The following is a 23220-nucleotide window of genomic DNA, read 5'->3' as shown; positions in this document are numbered from 1 at the left end:
TGAAGAAAACGACGCTCCGCAAGTAAACACACACACGCTTGATAAGATGCGCACAGCGCTTTCAATGAGTTTTGTCAGGTAAGAGTGTAATGGTCATGTTTTAATCTTAGATTGTTTCTTTTTGTCGGCTATACGCAGTGCTTAATTTGAGACGGAATATGCCGGAACAGGATCCCCCACCTCGTAATTTTGACCCCCCTGTGTTCCGGGACTTATTTTGGCTGATCCGGCACCTCCCGTGAATTAATAAAATATATAGGCCTATATAGCCTATTATAACGGACTACCTCTACCTCCTCAGGAGTGAGAGCGCAGCATCATGCCATGTTCACTAGGCTACTTTTCCCATCTCACCGTGCAGCCTTGTGTTTGAGACTGTCAGGATCGCAACAACCACGAGTGAGCAAGCGAGAAGGAACCATGAAGTGTGCGCGCCGAGAAGATCACCATTTCTGAATCACGAAAGCTAGACAGTAGACACTGATGTGCGCTGTTCCAAATTGAGACCGAGCGCGAGAGTCTGCAAACAAGGGTTTGCAAAAGTGCACTACTAAAAAAAGAAAAAAGATATACGTTGTGTTGATCTGAGTTATTTCTTATGTGTTGGTCAGTAGTGTTTATTCATATTTGGAAAGGTAAGCTAACGAATGCTAAACCAACTCATAACCTTTTAAACTTTAAAATAGCCTACAGTCGGCTGCACGTTACAATATGGTTGAGCTGAAGGCACCGACTTAAAAAAAAAAAAAGATCGACATCATATTTTATAATCGCGACGCAGGGACATGCAACAGTTAATCATATATGACATTCGACATAGTGAGAGTGTTTGAGTGAAAGGGAGAGGACTCTGAAGTATTGCAGTAGGAGAAGTCCAGCGTTTGCGTGGCTATTTTGGTGAGGGAAGCGCAATTGGTAGCCTACTGCTTGACACATTTAAGAATCATAACTATTATGGATCTACTACATTTCCATCCCGAGTAGGATCTATCTGATTAAATGTAGGCTACATGAAGTTGCCCCTCCCTCGCTGTTTGTTCATATGCGCGGATGAGATGGAAAGCCTGGCTGTGCCAAACATTGTTTAAAAGTTTTCATCAAATTTTGGTCGGCACACAAGGTTTTGGACATACTAGTTTATAGTGGCACGGGCGCCTGGGCCACTTTTGGTGCATTAATCAGCCATGTAGCAAAAAGGATAGATAGCCGAGGTGAGAGGATGATATCTTCCACGGCTGGCGAGCGCTCCGCCTAGTGCGCGCGTTTCCTTCCCTCCCAGGACCCGACAGCTGCTTACAAGTCAATTTGAGCACGAAAACAGCAAAGACAATGTGATGTTTCATTCAAATATGGCATACACGCTCAAAATAAAGCACTGGCTGGAGGGATTTTCAATCGGACCGCAGCGCGAGCAGACAGTCAGTGTGAAAAGCCAAGTCTAGGGAACATCGCCGTCTTCGCTGCCGCTCGCTTACCATCAGTGCACGAGCCCTTGAAATAGTGAAGTGGCATATCGCAACAGCACATGCGGATTAGCCAAATTATATGCAAGAAAGTCGCCAACAAAGCGTGGATTTGCCAACGTTGTGTAAATACGGGGAAAGGATAACAATTGGAAAGCCATGCGCTGTCCTTTCCATGGGTAGTAGAAGACCGATTTTGTTTCTTTTCACCTCATGTGGAAAGCATAATTTCCATGCACTGCATTTGCTGAAACTACTAAGCATAAAGTTAGCGATCAAACTAAAATATTGGTTGTTGTCATTAGGGGCCTACATCATTTAATAGGCTGGTTGTTGGCCATTGGATTGCCAACCGTATTAAAAAACAAAAGTATGGTTCCATGACCTGACATGCTCAATGTCGTTAAAATGTAGGGAATTGCATCTCCCCGTTTTTATTCGTTTGCGTAATTGTAGCCTATGTAGTTTTTTTCTGTGCGTTCCGGGACCTCTGTCCAACTCATCATCGCTGTGGTGTCATATGTGTTTTGCGTTCCGGTACCTTGTGATTTACAAATTAAGCACTGGCTATACGCCTTGTAGCCAATATCGGGAATAGGCTACCGTGTTGGGTAATAGTAACATTAATGTCATAAAAACGTCTACAGCGAAAGAAAACAATGCGTAGGATAGGCCTAGGTTGTGCCTGCCTTGCATGTGTACCCTTAGCTTGCTGTGTATAATTCAAATGATATTATGTCTAGGCCTAGCCTACTTTGGAATTTGCGGTCTTATTTCCACAGTTTTAAATCGTCACCTGAAAACCTAAATGTCAATTGCTTTTGTTTGGGCGGTTGTGTGTAAGCTTGGCTCCCTCTCGAGAAAACAACAGTGCAGTGTAGGCCTATTTTATGAAAACGGCATTTGTTCCCTGTAAGAATATAATGTAGGCTATCTGTATTTCATCTCCAAGTAAGCTAGACTATTGCAGATAGTAAACAGTTGCTACAGCAAGCACATGCGCAGTACATGCCAGCGCCATGGGGACTTTCCAACCACGGGTTGCAGGTTGCACCACTAAGTGCCACTACAAGTGTCAACCTTTCGCAGAGAAAAACAAACCTTCCGCTGTGAAACTAGATTGAACTAATCATAGATTAACAACTCGCGGAAATAGCCTAACATAGGCAAGAGCAAGAACACAATTTAAAAAAAAGTTTTTGAAGAAGTTTGCTTCTATGATACAATTATATTATTATAATATTATTTATGGCAACAAAACGTTTAATTATGAAACGTTGCACACTAGGCCTACTTTTGAATCAAACGTAAACATGATAGCCTTCTATAGGGCTATGTTTAAATTTCCTCATGCTTAACTTAGTGATGTTTGTTTTACTGAATCTGAAGTATTGAGTCTCTCTCTCTCTCTCTCTCTCTCTCTCTCTCTCTCTCTCTCTCTCTCTCTCTCTCTCTCTCTCTCTCTCTCTCTCTCTCTCTCTCTGTTAGACATGCTGATTTATTGTCGGTGGTGGTCAAGAGGACTGGATCACTTCATTGGCCAAAGACAAATAGGCCTAGAATACAGCCATTATATACTAGAAAAGTAGAAACAGAGTAAACTATTTTGAGGAACGCTGGATAGTAAATCAACAACAATACAGTCAGATCAAATCATTGAATATGTAAACAGAATTATTAAGCAAACTGTGTGTAGGCCTAATATTGATAGACAGGGTATTGGCTGACGCGATGTTCTACAGCATTACTTACAGACTGATTATTATAGCGAGCATTGTGCATTGTACTGGCTACTCTGTAGTATGTGGTAAAGCTGAATACTACTCTGGGGAAGGATGCTGCCCAGTCTGCTCTGCTGGTAAGACCAAATGTGTATCATAAGGAAGTGTTACAGGTGTTAACATACAAGGGTAATGAGGTGTTACAAGTTTATAGGGGTATTCAAGAGTAGAGTAATCCTATCCCACAGGCAGACATACCAAGTCTCCCTGAAGTTCAGGGAGTCTCCCTGATGTTGAAAAATATTCACTGGTGCCCGCAAGTCAGATAAAATGTCCCTGATTTTTTGGACGATGCGAGTGAGAGTGTGCAGGCAAAATGGTAACTGGTGCGTCATGCATAAAATACATCAAATAGATTGCGCAGGTAGGCTAGAGAGGGAGAAGGAGAGGCTGCGTGCGTGTATTGTGGAACCTGTGCACACGTGTCTGTTCAACGTGAGTGCTGTTCAGAACGAGTTTTCATTCAGGGTGACTTCTTGACAGAGAGTGTGCTGATTTGTCTCACAAAATAAAGACTTAACATCTCCCTGAAATTTGTTTTTCGACCTTGGGATGTCTGCAGAGGTGAATTAAGGTATCTAGTCCCACAGCATGTACTTAAGACATATTGCTGAAATTTGACAACAATCCAGTTGTCCAACAAAATGATGTAGCGTGTTTGTGGCCCTTTACATCTCCAGATGCACCCTTGTATTTCCATATTTCTGTAAAAGTGTCTTGCTACTGTTTCAATCCCAGAGGGCAATTAAGGTGCACAGTAAAACATAAAGATGTATTATCTTCTTAACAAAATGTTCCCTTGTATTTGTTATACTATTTTGTTTTGTTGTTTTGTCCATTTTCAAAACTCTATTGCTTGATGACTCTTTTGTGTTTGAGTTTGATTTGTGTGTTTTGGTGTGTTTCGCACAGGATACCATGTTCGGAAGCACTGCACGGAGTACACCAGTACAACTTGTGCCCCCTGCCCTCCGGCCACTTTCACTGATCATCCCAATGGCCTTAGTAGCTGTAGTTCTTGCAGAGTTTGTGATAACAGTAAGTACCTACAGAGAAGCCTCTGTTGTACATGCACCTCCACAATACATTTTGCCTGAATGATATGAATGCTCAGGTTCTCTTTATATATTTTTCACCTGTGTTAAATAAATACAACTAGAACGGGCACTCGGTAGAGCGCAAACCTTCGCCTACGCCACTTATTTTTTTCTGGCCATCTTCAGAGTGTGGGGCATAACATTCTCCAAATTTTGGTGTTAGTTTCATTTAAATCGGACCGGAATATCGTAATATTACATTTTTGGCCCATTCTTGACCTCTTATTCAATTCAGCATGCACACGTTGTTCTGGCATATAGTGCTTGGCAAAGAAAAACGTTTTTGACCTTTTCGTGACCTTGACCTTGACCTTTGACCCAATCACTCCCAAAAAGTAATCGATTGTTCCTTGGGTCATGACCAATCATCCCACTAAATTTCTTAAAAATCGGCTCAATTTACGTTTTTGACCTTTTTGTGACCTTGACCTTTGACCCAATCACTCCCAAAAAGTAATCGATTGTTCCTTGGGTCATGACCAATCATCCCACTAAATTTCATAAAAATCGGCTCAATTTACGTTTTTGACCTTTTCGTGACCCTGACCTTGACCTTTGACCTAATCACTCCCAAAAAGTAATCGATTGTTCCTTGGGTCATGACCAATCATCCCACTAAATTTCATAAAAATCGGCTCAGTTCTGTCTGAGTTATACGAAGTACAAACAAATTCACAGAAAATAAATACACAGCGGTCAAAACATAACCTTCGCCGAATAACCAGGCCACACCTTATGATGGAGAGGCTGTTGCACTCGGGTGTAAATGGAAACATAATAAGATGGGTTGAGTCCTCCCTGAGACAACACCGTGTGCTATAGGGTAAACAAGGCTGTGTTAACCAACACTGACACATACTCTACTAAATGAGCGCCAAAGCAACACAGCTGATCATGTCCCAATTAAATTTGCAGATGCAGCTACGGTCTCATGGGGTCAATACAGGCTAACAATTAGACCCAATATAGGGACTGGGTTGATCAGTTTGCAGATTGGTGCAAGTCCAACTCTCTTTTTGTAAACACAAAAAAAGACTAAGGAACTGATCATTGATCTCAGAACGGGGAACGGGGTTGTGATGAACTACAAATACTTGGGAGCAGTAATGATAAATGATAAATTAACATGGATATGTAACACTAACACCATCTACCAAAAGGGGATGCAGAGGCTTTACTTTATGCGAAATCTAAGATAATTCAGGGTGGATAGATATTAATGCGGCTTTTATTTTGTTGAGAGCATTTGATGTGTCTCTTCCGTGGCCTGGTATTTTTCCTTGCCGATAGCAAATGAAGAAAAGCTTCACAAAATAGTCAACAGGCATGCTGGATAGCTCATCCGGCATTAAATAGCATGGCTATGACTGTAGAAAAACATCTACCAATTAATATTATTTATACACTGTTGTCAATGATCAAAAAAACTGTCATTCAATGTGCTAGAAAGCAGAAAAAGAGAAAAGAGAAGTAAAAAAAAAACTAGCCTGTATTGTATTATAGATCGTTGATAACTAACACCGAAGGCAGAGGAAAACAAAGCTTTTTAAAGTTTATTTTTAAAACAAGTGTTGGGGCAGTTCTAATTTGAACAGGAAGTTGGTTCCAGCATTTGGCAGCATAATGACTAAATACCATTTTACCCTGTATAGATTTGACCCTAGGCAAAACCAGTAGAGGAGACTCTGAAGATCTAAGACAGTGATGGGCAACCTGGATTCAGAAGCAACAATCCATGTCACATATTCCAAATTACCTGGTTTTACCTGTTCTATTCTGTTCAATTGACTAATTGTGGACAGGTAAAACCAGGTCATTTGGAATATGTGGCATGGATTGTTGCTTCTGAATCCAGGTTGCCCATCACTGATCTAAGACATCTATTAGGATGAGTTTGCTCTGACATATCTACAGTATACTAAGGGCCTACGTCATTTTGTGGCTTATAAACTATCAGAAGAGTTTTAAACTCAATTCTAAACCTCACTGATAGCCATTGCAGTGACCTAAGGACTGGCAAACAAAAAAAACAAACAAGGATGGCAAAGAAAGCACTTACTGTCTGTGATGATGTATCACATCCCTTACATCAGGCAGGAGGTTCAGGCCGCCTTCATAGAGCCCACAGATAATTTAAAATGTGATCAAATGCAAAATGTTTCCATCTAAATGGCCATCAAAGTTATGGTAGTAGTCGATGTAGTTTAATACTCTCACTCACGCTAGACAGATTAAGCCTGCAGTGTGGGGGTATTTGACTGTTGCTCTGAGGTTTTTGGTTGAATTTTTTAATGATGATCATCATTCATTTTATCAAAGGCATTCTTCAACCATTACTGGGTTGTTCAAGGTCAATCTACATCTACATTTGATGCAATCTTCCTAGGTGCTGGTCTAAGCCTTAAGACAGAGTGCATCTCCACCTCAGACACACTCTGTGAGCCTCTGGAAGGACACTACTGCACTGACCCAATCAAAGATGGCTGCCAAGGAGCTGTGGAACACACAAAATGCTCTCCGGGACAATACATCAAAGAAAAGGGTCAGTATGATCTTTTTTTGTAAAACTGTTGCCCCCCAAAAGAAACATTCACATACCATTTGTTTTTGTATATCCTCTTCAACAACAGTCCAATGTCTGTCCAATGTGCAGGTACTTCATCCTCCGATAGTGTGTGTGGTGACTGTGGTAACAACACATACTCAGACGGAACTTTCACGTCCTGCAGACCACACACAAAGTGAGCAAGCTGTGACTTAACCTTCCTTATTCTTCATTCTCTCCTGATACACTAAACACCATATACTTAAGTCCACCGTAAAGTCCCATCGTTGATATACGTACTTTCTCTTTGAACAGTGCTTGCAAAACCAGACAGAGGCGCGACTTGGCCACAGAGCGTGACTCGTCCACCACTTTTTGCTTTTTGAATAGGCGCGACGCAGCTCAATCGTAAAGCAAAAAGTGGTGGCCTAGCTGCGCTGTGTCGATCTGTAAGCCTACCAGAAAACAGGCAGTGGAAAAGAGATATTAGGAAACTAAAAACCACTCCCACCCCATTTGGGGCCAACAGGACCACATAGTAACTGCAGTAGGCTACATTAACAACATTTTAAATTTCACATAGAAATACGGTATACAAAAGTGAGTGACTCTGAGACAGTTATGCGGGTGTAAAAAGTGCATTGGGATGATTGTTAATCTTTGAACCTGAACAGGTGTGAGGCGTTGGGTAAGGAGGTTATTCAAGAGGCAACATTGTCCTCAGATGCCCAATGTGGCACCAAGCAGGACTACACTGTGGCCATCATAGTAGGAGTGATGATGGCGGTGTTGCTGGCGGTGGTGATACTGGTGATGTTCCTTCGTAGGAAGAGACGGCGAGAAAGAGAGGAGTTTCCAGGTACAGCAGGGTTTTCAAACTCAAACTTTATTGGTTTCTATTGCAGTAGTTCACATTAATTTATTCAGAGATCATGCACATTTCTAGTAGAGGGCTGTGGTGTGACGTGCACATCCAAGAAGCAAGTTAGCGGCTGGATATACAGTACAACCCCAACTCCTTTGGAAAAATTATTTTGAATGAACAATAAATTGAAGTTGCAGAAATGTGAGGGGTGTGCTCACTTCTGTGACATACCGTAAAATGACAGGTAAATGTCACTTGCTGGACTGGAGTAGTGCAGATATTCAACTTTCTTGTACAGTATACGGGATTGTGGAAATGCACATTTTATAACCTGCATGGAATGAACATTAAAGTAAAATTGGGACTGAAATGAAGTCAGCAAGCACAGTACGTAGTGACTATCCCCATGCATACAACACCGTATTTCTGGTGTCAATCAGCCCTGATGTCTAGCAATACTTGACAGTGTTTGGGTTCATAATACTGAAGAGGTTAAGGCCTAATGTCCTGATGAATCCTTTTATTTCTACTCCTTAGATTTTCAACTCACCCCTACAGTAAGTATAAAACCAAGACAACAATTCTTTGCTTCTAAAATGTGGATAGTAATACGATTAATCTCTTTCTGTTGTGCATCGCTTCCAGGTGTATATACACAGCGAGATGGACCAAGTGAACACTGCATGACAGCAGAGGGGAAACTGCAGAGGGGCTGCTGTGAGCTCTGTGAGAATGTGTGAACTCTCTGGTCATTGGTTAGTTGAGTCAGTGTTCCATGAAGGGGCGTGGCTTATGAGAGTGACACTTCTTTCTGTCTTCCTTACACTTAAACAACTTGTTACCGGTCCATGTTTTGTTGTGTGCACTTGCCTGTGTGGAAACATGGATGTCTCAGGTTTCCTTTCTTCACCAGCCTAGATATTTTCAAACTACACTGGAGTGACTATGCCGCAAAGAGAAACCAATGTGGAGGGGTCGTCTACCAGTATTTTTTACCATTGCCGTGCTAGTTCTAGTGTGCACTCCTGTAGGCATTGTTGCTGCCGTTTCCTGTACTGCTGCTGAGTATCAAGTGAATGGAAAATGCTGCCCAATGTGCAACCCTGGTAAGCCTCGTCTATGTAAGCTGCATGTGCAACCCTCCTGTTGCCTACAGTTGATATGTAAACCTATAATGCCAGTAGCACAGTATCTACTTGGAATGGATAGATTTTGTTTTTCTACTCATAGTGTTCTAATTACACAAACTCTGGCCTAATTAACCAATTGATTGTACTCTTCAGGTTTCCACATGTTCAGGCACTGTACAGAGTACACCAGCACCACTTGTACTCCATGCAGCTTCCCTACTTACACGGATCATCACAATGGACTGGAGGCATGCAAAAACTGTACAATTTGTGATACAAGTAAGGACATGTGATGTTTATACAGTGTGTGTGTGTGTGTGTGTGTGTGTGTGTGTGTGTGTGTGTGTGTGTGCGTGTATTTATAACTCATGTACTGATGTGGAAAACAATGACAACAGCCATGGATGTTGGAACAAACACATCAGACCCTTGGACCTTCATCTACAGCTTACTGTTAACTGAGTCTGTTATGCCCAGGTGCTGGTCTTAGCCTGAAGAGCGAGTGCAAACCTTTCTCAGACTCAATCTGTGAGCCCCTGGAAGGACACTACTGCACTGACCCAATCAAAGACGGCTGCCAAGGAGCTGTGGAACACACAAAATGCTCTCCGGGACAATACATCAAAGAAAAGGGTCAGTATGATCTTTGCCCCCCAAAAGAAACATTCACATACCATTTGTTTTTGTATATCCTCTTCAACAACAGTGTGATGAAGCGGTCTGCACACTGTGTATTAACTCCAAAAATACTTTATTTCATTTAAAATCGTTAAATGAAATAAAGTATTTTTGGAGTTAATACACAGTGTGCAGACCGCTTCATCACACTACCTACTACTTTTTGTCTGGCACCTGGACAACTACCTGTGGATGTGCGCACCCTACCTCCAAACACTCTTCAACAACAGTCCAATGTCTGTCCAATGTGCAGGTACTTCATCCTCCGATAGTGTGTGTGGTGACTGTGGTAACAACACATACTCAGACGGAACTTTCACGTCCTGCAGACCACACACAAAGTGAGCAAGCTGTGACTTAACCTTCCTTATTCTTCATTCTCTCTTAACATGCTAACAACACCATATACTTAAGTCCACCGTAAAGTCCCATCGTTGATAATATACGTAGGCCTACTTTCTCTTTGAACAGTGCTTGCAAAGCCAGACAGAGGCGCGACTTGGCCACAAAGCGTGACTTGGACACCACTTTTTGCTTTTCGAATAGAGGCGCGACACAGCTCAATCGTAAAGCAAAAAGTGGTGGCCGAGTTGCGCTGTGTCGAGCTGTAGTCCTACCAGAAAACAGTCAGTGGAAAAGAGGCATTAGGAATCTAAGAACCGCCCCCACCCCATTTGGGGCCAACAGGACCACATAAATGGAGTACATGAATAACATTTTACATTTTTACATAGAAATGTGGTGTACAGAAGTGAGTGACTCTGACACAGTCTATCAACCTCAACAGGTTTACAGCATTAGGAATGGGTGTTATGCGGGTGTAAAAAGTGCATTGGGATGATTGTTAATCTTTGAACCTGAACAGGTGTGAGGCGTTGGGTAAGGAGGTTATTCAAGAGGCAACATTGTCCTCAGATGCCCAATGTGGCACCAAGCAGGACTACACTGTGGCCATCATAGTAGGAGTGATGATGGCGGTGTTGCTGGCGGTGGTGATACTGGTGATGTTCCTTCGTAGGAAGAGACGGCGAGAAAGAGAGGAGTTTCCAGGTACAGCAGGGTTTTCAAACTCAAATTTCATTGGTTTCTATTCCAGTAGTTCACATGAATGTATTCATTATTTATTCAGAGATCATGCACATTTCTTGTAGAGTGACGTGCACATCCAAGAAGCAAGTTAGCGGCTGGATATACAGTACAACCCCAACTCCTTTGGAAAAATTATTTTGAATGAACAATAAATTGAAGTTGCTATATAAGTTGTATGCTGGCTACTGTCAAAGTGATTAAAAAAAATGTTGTCCCAGGAAAAGATACACTTACAAATCTGCAGAAATGTGAGGGGTGTGCTCACTTCTGTGACATACCGTAAAATGACAGGTAAATGTCACTTGCTGGACTGGAGTAGTGCAGATATTCAACTTTCTTGTACAGTATACGGGATTGTGGAAATGCACATTTTATAACCTGCATGGAATGAACATTAAAGTAAAATTGGGACTGAAATGAAGTCAGCAAGCACAGTACGTAGTGACTATCCCCATGCATACAACACCGTATTTCTGGTGTCAATCAGCCCTGATGTCTAGCAATACTTGACAGTGTTTGGGTTCATAATACTGAAGAGGTTAAGGCCTAATGTCCTGATGAATCCTTTTATTTCTACTCCTTAGATTTTCAACTCACCCCTACAACTGCACCCCCTCTCACTCCAGCAATAGTATCATCAAGTTTGCTGATGACACCACCATCGTAGGTCTCATCTCCAAGGGAGATGAAACTGCATACCGGGAAGAGGTGCAGCGTCTATCGGTCTGGTGCAAGGAGAACAACCTGTTCCTAAACATCACAAAAACAAAGGAGTTGATAGTGGACTACAGGAGGACAAAGGCTAACATTCAACCGCTGGTCATCGATGGGGCCTGTGCTGACCTGTCAGTTATTGGGTGGGTTAAGGTTCCCCCTTGTGTTAATGTTAGGTACTGCATCCAGCATTTCTTATTTCCTATTGTTTACAAACCGTACTTCCTGTCCAACCTTCCTGTTGCTGTGCAAATGCTTACCTCGCTTGATTCAACTGTTTCAATCCAAAGACTGGAACTATCAGTAAGTTTCTTCTAGAAACCTTGGCAATACGTTTTAAATGTTATTGTAACATTGAAAGTAATGGTAAAAATGCCACATTTCGTTTCTACTGAGATCGCCATTTAAAAGGTGTGAATTGTGCTAATCGCCGATCATTAGCTATGGTGCTTAGCTAAATTGTCCAGCCTCTTAACCTTTGTTAAGCCTTGTTTGCCGTATTTTATACATTGTATTTCACATGTAAACATTCCTACTATAATTTTACATACTTACCTGTTAAATTATCTGTGTTTTAGTCTTCTTGAATAGAATGTTAAAGTTCGCCTGATTAGCTGATTTAACTTGGGCTTCCCTATCTTTATCATAGCCTGTGACAATCAGTGCCTACTTTCCTGACCTGACCTATAAAGAAAATACTTACCTTAGTACCTGTAAAAGGAAAACAGATTTTATCCTGTGGATTGTATTCATTCATTTCCTAAATGTACCCTATATGTTTGATTCTGTTTCAGTTTTACAAAATTGTTAAGATTCAGCAAGACTTCACTAAACTTCACAAACTGGAAACACGCTTCGAGTCTTAATTCTTTGTTCGCTATCTGTCAAGAATACTCCAGTATTGCCGGGACAGAATAGTAAAATGATAACCACCCTAAAAGGATAAGCAGTTGAACAACAGTGAACAGCACAGCAGAAGCATACAAGATGAGCCAACTGGGTCAAGAGGAACGTCAGTCTCAGTTGGAGACAAGATCTCATGCCTCGGGTTCAACTTCACACAAATCCTCCAGATCATCAACCAGGACATCATCCAGCATCGCTGCAACAAGAGCCAGGGCTAAGGCTGAAGCAGCAAAAACTAAGGTATCATTTGCAGAGAAGGAGGCAGCAATGATAAGAGAAAGGGCTGAAAAGGAGGCAGCGATGATGAGAGAAAGGGCTGAAATCGATGCACGTCTTCATGTGTTAGAGCAAGAGAAAGAAGCAGCTGCAGCATCAACAGAGGCAGCTGTCTATGAAGAAGCAGCAGCAGAGCTCGAACAAAGACAAAGCAACGATCTTGTTGAGTTACAGGATCTAGCTCTTTATGATCCAATGACACGCACAGAAGACTATGTCGAAACTCAGCCATTCGATGCCCATCCACCACGATCGCCATCAGCCCCTAGCCAACAGCACTTAATTGCTCAGCATGCACCAGTGACCTTTCGACCCCCCAGCCACAAAGACCAAGATTCACTATACGAATCTTTCGTAAAGGAAAATGAACTCAGAGGCACAACTACTGTTCGCCATGCTGCTCATTCTGCTCCAAAGACATTTATTCCAAAGCAGGAAAATTCACCTGTTCCTCCAGACATTAAAAGGAAAGACACAGAACCTAACCCCCCAGCCTTACATCCCAACCAGGGTAACAAATGCTCACCTCAAAACCCACAAACCCATGTCTTAGCCCAGTATCTCATGAGAAGAGAGATGGTGAGCTCAGGGCTCCTTGCCTTTGACGACAGCCCAGAGAATTACTGGGCATGGAAGGCCTCTTTCATTGCTGCGACAAAGGAGCTAAACCTATCTGAGCAGGAAGAGCTCAACCTACTGATCAAATGGTTGGGGCCCCAGTCGTCAGCTCAGGCCATGAGGATTAGGGCGGTGCATGTAAATAATCCCAGGCGTGGTGTGTGGATGGTATGGGAGCGTTTGGAGGAAATTTATGGAAGCCCAGAGGTGATTGAAGACGCCTTAATGAAAAGACTGGATGCCTTTCCTGTTATCTCCAACAACGACACACACAAGCTGAGAGAGTTAGGCGACTTGTTGAAAGAGCTACAAGGTGCAAAGGCAGAGGGGTTCCTACCTGGACTCATGTATCTCGATACAGCTAGAGGGGTGAATCCTATCGTTGAAAAGCTTCCCTTCTCACTACGAGAACGATGGATGACACAGGGATCCAGATACAAGGAGCAATATCACGTGCCTTTCCCGCCATTCAGCTACTTTGTTGAATTTGTATGTTCCCAGGCCAAGACTCGCAATGATCCCAGTTTCGCGTTCAGCCTTTCCTCTACCTCCAGTCAACCCAAAGGTGAGAGAGACCAAAAGCACATCCACAAACCTGCAGTAATAGTGAAGAAGACTGACGTCGCAGCCGCAGGTGGGGCGTCTCAGGACGGCATGTCTTTGAAGGCAGAACCAGACAAAGAATGCCCTATACATCACAAACCGCACCCGCTAACAAAATGCCGTGGCTTCCGACTAAAGCACCTGGATGAGAGAAAAGCCTACCTAAAGGAGAACTCAATCTGCTTCAGATGTTGTGCAAGCACTAAGCATATTGCCAAAGACTGCAAAACCACACTGCAATGCACAGAGTGTGACAGCGACATGCACATCTCAGCTATGCATCCTGGTCCAGCGCCGTGGTCACCTTATGGACAGGCTGAACACTCACCAGGGAATGACCAGAGTGGGGAGCATGGTGGGGAGCAAAGCGGGGAGAGTGGAGTTACAGCACCCCCTGTTGTCAGTTCCAAATGCACTGAGATATGTGGCGACGCGCCCCAGCCTAGATCCTGTTCCAAGATCTGTCTGGTCAAAGTTTCACAGGCTGATAATCCAAGCATTTCTCACAAAGTATACGCTGTACTCGATGACCAAAGCAATCGATCCTTAGTGAAATCAGAGTTCTTCAGTCTGTTGGGCATTAACAGCAAGGCATCCCCTTACACGCTAAAAACATGCTCGGGCAGAGTGGAGACTGCTGGACGGAAAGCGACTAACATCATCATGGAATCTCTCGATGGGAAGACCAAAGTCACATTACCCACGTTGCTGGAGTGTGAATACCTACCTGGCGACCGGTCAGAGATCCCCACACCTGAGTGCGCCCAATACTTCCCTCACCTCAGACCAGTGGCTGACAAGATCCCTCCACTTGACAACACGGCACCCATTCTTCTGCTACTAGGTCGAGATATCTTGAGCGTGCACAAGGTACGCGAGCTGTGTAATGGGCCACACAACTTGCCTTATGCTCAGCGCCTTGATCTTGGCTGGGTCATAGTAGGGGAGTTGTGTCTGGGTGGCGCTCATAAGACTGAGGAAGTCAATGCTTACAAGACCCATGTCCTTCATAATGCACACCCTTCCTTCCTGAAGCCATGCACTGACATCATCCACGGCAGGGTGAAGGCACACAAGCGCTGTAGCACGTCGTCTGGGAGGAGCAGCTCTAGTTCCAGCAACACGCAGACAGCTCCTGCCCCTGCTCCAAGCAATCCCCAGCCTGCTCCAGCTCCACGAGGTCATCAGCCAGCTCCTGTTCCTGCGCCCTGGTGTCTCCAGCCTGCTCCAGCTCCACGGGGTCACCAGCCATCCTCTGCTCCTGCGCCCTGGTGTCTCCAGCCTGCTCCAGCTCCACGGGGTCATCAGCCAGCTCCTGTTCCTGTGGCAAGATACCTCCAGCCTGTTCCAGCTCCACGGGGTCACCAGCCATCCTCTGCTCCTGCGCCCTGGTGTCTCCAGCCTGCTCCAGCTCCACGGGGTTACCAGCCATCTTCTGCTCCTGCGCCACTGTGTCTCCAGCCTGCTCCAGCTCCACGGAGTCACCAGCCATCCTCTGCCCCTGCGCCCTGGTGTCTCCAGCCTGCTCCAGCTCCACGAGGTCATCAGCCAGCTCCAGCTCCACGGGGTCATCAGCCAGCTCCTGTTCCTGCGCCATGGTGTCTCCAGCCTGCTCCAGCTCCACGGGGTCACCAGCCAGCTCCTGTTCCTGCGCCATGGTGTTTCCAGCCTGCTCCAGCTCCACGGGGTCACCAGCCATCCTCTGCTCCTGCGCCCTGGTGTCTCCAGCCTGCTCCAGCTCCACGGGGTCATCAGCCAGCTCCTGTTCCTGTGGCAAGATACCTCCAGCCTGCTCCAGCTCAACGGGGTTACCAGCCATCTTCTGCTCCTGCGCCACTGTGTCTCCAGCCTGCTCCAGCTCCACGGAGTCACCAGCCATCCTCTGCCCCTGCGCCCTGGTGTCTCCAGCCTGCTCCAGCTCCACGGGGTCATCAGCCAGCTCCTGTTCCTGCGCCATGGTGTCTCCAGCCTGCTCCAGCTCCACGGGGTCACCAGCCAGCTCCTGTTCCTGCGCCATGGTGTCTCCAGCCTGCTCCAGCTCCAGGGAGTCACCAGCCATCCTCTGCTCCTGCGCCCTGGTGTCTCCAGCCTGCTCCAGCTCCACGGGGTCATCAGCCAGCTCCTGCTCCTGCGGCAAGGTGTCTCCAGGCTGCTCCAGCTCCACGGGGTCACCAGCCATCCTCTGCTCCTGCGCCCTGGTGTCTCCAGCCTGCTCCAGCTCCAGGGAGTCACCAGCTAGCTCCTGCTCCTGCGCCGTGGTGTCTCCCTCCAGCTCCACGGGGTCACCAGCCAGCTCCTGCTCCTGCGCTGTGGTGTCATCGGCCGGCTCGTCCTCCAGCTCCTGCGCCGCACTGTCACCGGCCGGCTCCTGTTGCTGCTCCGCGGGGTGCCTGGTCGCACTTCGGCGGTGTGGGAGGTGGACCTCAGAGAAACCCAGCCTTCAGGAAGGTGACATTGTTTTGATAAAGGACAGGCAAGCAAAGCTTGTAAGGCCATAATTAAGACTCTAAGCCAAGAGCTAATTTAGGAGCACATTACACCCATTTACTAATGCCATTTAAGAAAGAGTTAATAGTGGTATACAAGTACTGTATACCAAGCGGGGAGTGTGCTGACCTGTCAGTTATTGGGTGGGTTAAGGTTCCCCCTTGTGTTAATGTTTGGTACTGCATCCAGCATTTCTTATTTCCTATTGTTTACAAACCGTACTTCCTGTCCAACCTTCCTGTTGCTGTGCAAATGCTTACCTCGCTTGATTCAACTGTTTCAATCCAAAGACTGGAACTATCAGTAAGTTTCTTCTAGAAACCTTGGCAATACGTTTTAAATGTTATTGTAACATTGAAAGTAATGGTAAAAATGCCACATTTCGTTTCTACTGAGATCGCCATTTAAAAGGTGTGAATTGTGCTAATCGCCGATCATTAGCTATGGTGCTTAGCTAAATTGTCCAGCCTCTTAACCTTTGTTAAGCCTTGTTTGCCGTATTTTATACATTGTATTTCACATGTAAACATTCCTACTATAATTTTACATACTTACCTGTTAAATTATCTGTGTTTTAGTCTTCTTGAATAGAATGTTAAAGTTCGCCTGATTAGCTGATTTAACTTGGGCTTCCCTATCTTTATCATAGCCTGTGACAATCAGTGCCTACTTTCCTGACCTGACCTATAAAGAAAATACTTACCTTAGTACCTGTAAAAGGAAAACAGATTTTATCCTGTGGATTGTATTCATTCATTTCCTAAATGTACCCTATATGTTTGATTCTGTTTCAGTTTTACAAAATTGTTAAGATTCAGCAAGACTTCACTAAACTTCACAAACTGGAAACACGCTTCGAGTCTTAATTCTTTGTTCGCTATCTGTCAAGAATACTCCAGTATTGCCGGGACAGAATAGGGCCTGTGTGGAGAGGGTCTCTGATTCCCGCTTCCTGGGCGTGCATCAAAGGGACGACCTTACTTGGAACACCAACACCACTGCCACCATCAAGAAGGCACAACAGAGACTGTACTTCCTTAGGGTCTTACGGGCTAACCATCTACCCCAAAGTCTACTGGTGGCCTTCTACCGGAGCTCCATAGAGAGCATCCTAACATACTGTATATGTGTGTGGTATTCCAGCTGCACAGCAGCGGACAGAAGAGCTCTTCAGAGAGTGGTCAGCACAGCTCAGAAGATCACCAGCTGTCCCCTGCCCTCTTTAGAGGAGTTGTTCTCCTGTCGCTGTCCAAAGAAAGCCAAGCAAATCATCAGAGACCCCTACCATACTGGACATAAACTGTTTGAGCTGCTGCCATCAGGCAGGCGTTACAGGGCTCTGGGTACAAAAACAAACAGGCTAAAAGACAGTTTTTATCCAAAAGCAATCTACACACTTAATTTTGCACAGCTGACTTGACAGCTGAATTATTTTTATACAGTATATACAGCTCCAGGCCTTTTTATTAGAATACCATGAAAAAGTTGATTTATTTCCATAATTCCATCAATAATGTTAAACTGTCATGGATTGTAGATTCATGGCCCAGTTTTTTAACTATTCCAATCATTATTTTTTTTCTTTTTATATACGTTGGCGTTCCAGCTCAAAAAACCCATGAATTGGGGAATTCGCATTATTAGAATATTGTTATAAAATCACATTTTTCTTCATCAAAATTCGGGTCACATTAAATCAGTTGAAATTTGGTACTTTCTACATAACATGCAATGGTCAATACTTGGTTAGGACATTCTCTGTCTTCATAATGACCATGATGCGTTTAACATTGAAGTCAATGGCAAAAACAGTGCATGGGAGTTATGGAAGCCCAGATATCCTTGATGCTTTGCTGTCAGCTGTTCTTGTTTGTTGACCTGGTGCCCCACACTTCCCTCTTCAATATACCCGAAGATTTCCATGCCACGTTTTGGTGTTAACTCACCAGTTTAATTCTAACTCAACAGAAATTAAACCCCATTCATTTTCAATGGGGTTTCATTTCTGGTTATTTAGAATTAAACTGGTGAGTTAACACCAAAACGTGGCATGGAAATCTTCGGGTATATTGAAGAGGGAAGTGTGGGGCACCAGGTCAACAAACAAGAACAGCTGACAGCAAAGCATCAAGGATATCTGGGCTTCCATAACTCCCATGCACTGTTTTTGCCATTGACTTCAATGTTAAACGCATCATGGCCATTATGAAGACAGAGAATGTCCTAACCAAGTATTGACCATTGCATGTTATGTAGAAAGTACCAAATTTCAACTGATTTAATGTGACCCGAATTTTGATGAAGAAAAATGTGATTTTATAACAATATTCTAATAATGCAAATTCCCCAATTCATGGGTTTTTTGAGCTGGAAGGCCAACATATATAAAAAGAAAAAAAATAATGATTGGAATAGTTAAAAAACTGGGCCATGAATCTACAATCCATGACAGTTTAACATTATTGATGGAATTATGGAAATAAATCAACTTTTTCATGGTATTCTAATAAAAAGGCCTGGAGCTGTATATACAGTGCCCTCCATAATTATTGGCACCCCTGGTTGAGATGTGTTAAAAGCCTTAAAATAAATTCAGTGTTTATTGCAGAAGAATACTGTCACACTGAAAACTGTAGGAAAATGTAGCCTTCAACTCAAATGAATTGTAAGAAAATAAAAAAATCCCTGACTAAAAAATAATTATTTTTCATTAAATCACCTGTTCCACAATTATTGGCACCCTTAACAATTCCCAGGAAATAAATATAATTGAAGCATTTCTGTCATTTCTACAGTAGTTTACAAAGTTTACCAGAGTATGTAGGAACATTTAATTAGTAATTCATCACTTCCTGCTTCCCTGGGGTATAAATATGACGTGACACGAGGCCATTTCTCTTATCCACTCTTAATAAACATGGGAAAGACAAAGGAACACAGCATACAAGTGAGGCAGATGTGCGTCGACCTTCACAGGTCAGGCAGAGGCTACAAGAAGATTGCCACTCAACTGCAGCTGCCCATATCCACTGTGAGAGGAATAATTAAGAAGTTCAAAACAACTGGAACAGTGGTAAACAAGCCTGGACGAGGACCCGAATTTATTTTGCCACCACGCACAGTGAGGAGGATGGTAAGAGAAATCAAAAGATCTCCAAAGCTCACTGTTACAGAATTACAACAAATGGTAGCATCCTGGGGTCACAAAGTCTCCAAATCAACCATCAGGCGCTGTCTACACGCCAACAAGCTGTTTGGGAGGCATGCACGGAGAAAACCTTTCCTCACTCACAATCATAAACGCAAACGTCTGGAGTTCGCCAAGCGGTATTGGGGCTTCAACTGGGACCGTGTGCTTTGGTCAGATGAGACCAAGATTGAGCTTTTTGGCAACAAACACTCTAAGTGGGTCTGGCGTGCCACGAAAGATGCGCATACTGAAAAGCACCTCATACCCACTGTGAAGTATGGGGGTGGGTCAGTGATGCTGTGGGGCTGTTTCGCTTCCAAAGGCCCTGAGAACCTTGTTAGGGTGCATGGCATCATGAATGCTTTGAAATACCAGGACATTTTAAATCAAAATCTGTTGCCCTCTGCCCGAAAGCTGAAGATGGGTCGTCACTGGGTCTTTCAGCAAGACAATTACCCTAAACATATGGCCAAATCTACACAGAAATGGTTCACCAGACACAAAATCAAGCTCCACCCATGGCCATCTCAGTCCCCAGACCTCAACCCCATTGAGAACCTGTGGGGTGAGCTGAAGAGGAGAGTACAGAGTAGAGGACCCAGGTCTCTGGATGATTTAGAGAGATTCTGCAAAGAGGAATGGTTGAAGATCCCTCTTTCTGTCTTTTCCCATCTTGTGAAACATTATAGGAGAAGATTAGGTGCTGTTTTGTTGGCAAAAGGGGGTTGTACAAAATATTAACACCAGGGGTGCTAATAATTGTGACACACATTATTTGATGTCAAATAATTATTTCTTTATGTGGGATTTTTTCCCCACTGAATAAATGCACTTGTATTGAAGGTTGGATTTTTCTCTTTTTTTCCATTAAAGTCCCATATTGTTTAGAAAAAAAAATAAAATAATTGGAAGCTAAAAAACACATCTCAACCAGGGGTGCCAATAATTATGGAGGGCACTGTAGGTTTCTTTGTTGATTTTTAAGCACCGTGAGCATCTGCACTTTACCAATTTCGTTGTACCTGTACAATGACAATAAAGTTTCATTCATTCATTCATTCATTCATACAGTAAGTATAAAAGCAAGAGAACAATTCTTTCAAAAATTATGATGTGCATTATTTATACTGCTGAATAGTGCTATCTATTTTAATATCACTGTTTCAAAATAATCTACAGGTATGTGTTGTTAAAGATTGCATCACTATCTGATAACAATACAATGAAATGTGGATAGTAATACGATTAATCTCTTTCTGTTGTGCATCGCTTCCAGGTGTATACACAGCGAGATGGACCAAGTGAACAGAGTGTAACTTTGCATCAGGTGACAATGACTTGATCATCTCATCAGTAGGTCTTTTCTTAGCCTGGCTGCCGTGCAAACGAGAGCTGCTGAACAGATTCCAACTGTTTTGATGTAAATGGGGGAAAAAAGAAAGAAATTTGGATTACAACACTACAAAACTGTTTTGCGTAATAATTTGGAACAGAGCATTTTAAGTTTTTCATTATTTTAAAAAATACCATTATTATTGGATGGTTCATTCAAAAACCTTTTAATTGTACTCTAATGGCTGATGACTTGAAAATTACCATGACTGTCATTTATATTGATTATTTGGAGAAACAGCGAAAAATGCCATTTGCGTAAGAATGTGGAATGCAGTGTAGTATGTAACTGTATTTCATCTCCAAGTAGGCTAGACTTGCAGTAAACAGTTGCTACAGCAAGCACATGCGCAGCACATGCGCAGTGCATGCCAGCGCCATGGGGACTTTCCAACCATGGGTTGCAGGTTGCACCACAAGTGTCGTTTCACTCCCCAACCCTTCCGCTGAGGAAAACAAACCTTCCGCTGTGAAACTAGCGGAAGTATTATCACAGATTGTGGTATTATGTCACTTGCATCAGTATGCTGCTAATTTCGACCAACTATGAACAAAATTGCAGGGAGCGTCCTCATAGATTAACAACTTGAGGAAATAGCCAAACATTTAGGCAAGTGCGAAACTCTTTGGGACTGAGCTGGCAGTAATTTGGCTCTGTAGGCTATTACTCTATAGGCCCATGAAGCAAGACCACAAAATTAAAAAAAAGTTTTTGAAGAATATTGCTTCTATGATGTAATTATATTATTATAATATATTACTATGGTAACAAAGTAACGTTTAATTTTAAAACATTGCACACTACTTTTGAATCAAACGTAAACCTTAAAATGATATCTAGTATATGTTTAAATCTCCTCATGCATATCATGCTTTGAAAACAAGTGATGTTTGTTTTAAAAAATCTGAAGTATTGTCTCTCTCTCTCTCTCTCTCTCTCTCTCTCTCTCTCTCTCTCTTCTCTTTTAGACATGCTGATCTGTTGTGAATGGTGGTTAATGGTGGTGATGGTCCTTCGTTGGAGGAGACGGCCGGAGTTTCCACGTCTTGCAGGGGTTTCCATGTGTAATGCCATCCTTTTTGTAGTCAGACAAACATTCTGACAGGCTTTAGACCAGTGTTTCTCAAAATTTTTCAGACCGAGGACCACTTTGTCCCCCAAAAAGTGTTCAGGGACCACGTGTCAACTCAATTGACATTTGAGGGGTGTTAATTTGACAGGGCTAATTTCAATGCAGATCACTTACTTTTTATTTACATTACAAGCCTGTATTATTGTGGTGAAAATAAGACTTTCCATGTGTTTAACTTTGTAATTGTGTTACAAATATAGCCTACTTCTAGCTCGTCTTGGAAAAGTAGAAATCCACTCGCGGACCACCTGAGCTCTGTCGCGGACCACCAGTGGTCCCCGGACCACACTTTGAGAAACACTGCTCTAGACCATAGGAGTGGTTTGGAGCATGTCATGAACAGTTCAAGCAATTTCAATCCAACAAGTTATAATAATTGGTTTCTATTCCAGTAATTCACATGAATTTATGTATCATTTATTCAGAGACCATGAACCTAAAAAGACATGTAAGGATTTCTCCTCTATCAGATAACATTGAAAATGTGGATAGTAATACGATTAATCTCTTTCTGTTGTGCATCGCTTCCAGGTGTATACACAGCGAGATGGACCAAGTGAACAGAGTGTAACTTTGCATCAGGTGACAATGACTTGATCATCTCATCAGTAGGTCTTTTCTTAGCCTGGCTGCCGTGCAAACGAGTGCAGCTGAACAGTGTACACTTCCGCACTCATAGCACTGAGAACATTTGCTCTCTACTTAGAACAGGAAGTGAACCTGAAGTGGCCCATATCAGCAGCATGCCCCCTGCTGTTTTCTTCCCTGCTGTGTTTTTGACGACCTAGTCGAGGGCAGGCTACCTATCTTATGCTCCTCAAAAAAGAAGAATGTGTTGCGTATTATTGAGATAAAACAAGTCTAGGCAGAATGCCTATCTTATGCGTCTTAAGAAAGAAGAATGTGTTGCGTATCATTGAGATCACAGCCCATTCTTTTTAACAGCACACAATGAAATGTGTCTTCTGTCGTTTCACATATCATGGGAATGTATGAACAGTGGGGCAGCAATGAGAACAGCGTTTCAGGAGCAGTGCTGAGGGACAGTGATATGATCAAAGCACCTCAGTCATGGAGAGGATGGAGGAAAACACTGTTGAGCCAGCTGGAACTGTTGAAGACCATAGCTGACCCAACAATATGCCACACTCAGCTTCTGGGACGGGCCACTGCCATCGCTTGCCTTGACTACAGCAACTCTTTCCTGCCTGACTTCAGCCTGCAGCAAATGGTGGAGAATGTTGTATAGTGTC

At 43.4% G+C, this 23220-nt stretch overlaps 1 protein-coding gene across 1 annotated transcript; it reads left to right on the top strand.

Moving 5' to 3' along the window:
* Positions 1–11479, top strand: LOC134456448 (tumor necrosis factor receptor superfamily member 14-like). Its single transcript, XM_063207810.1, has 12 exons — positions 1–78; positions 2952–3321; positions 4157–4282; positions 6728–6883; positions 6995–7082; positions 7561–7745; positions 8289–8308; positions 8783–8823; positions 9345–9514; positions 9813–9900; positions 10425–10609; positions 11233–11479. The coding sequence occupies exons 2-12, from the start codon at positions 3195–3197 to the stop codon at positions 11313–11315; spliced, it is 1269 nt and encodes a 422-aa protein (XP_063063880.1). The 5' UTR covers positions 1–78; positions 2952–3194; the 3' UTR covers positions 11316–11479.
* The last annotated feature ends 11741 nt before the right edge of the window (positions 11480–23220 follow it).

This window comes from Engraulis encrasicolus, chromosome 10 (genome assembly GCF_034702125.1).
Source record: "Engraulis encrasicolus isolate BLACKSEA-1 chromosome 10, IST_EnEncr_1.0, whole genome shotgun sequence".
Taxonomy (NCBI): Eukaryota; Metazoa; Chordata; class Actinopteri; order Clupeiformes; family Engraulidae; genus Engraulis; species Engraulis encrasicolus.
The sequence above is the reverse complement of the archived record's forward strand: the minus strand, read 5'-3'. Positions and strand labels throughout refer to the sequence as shown.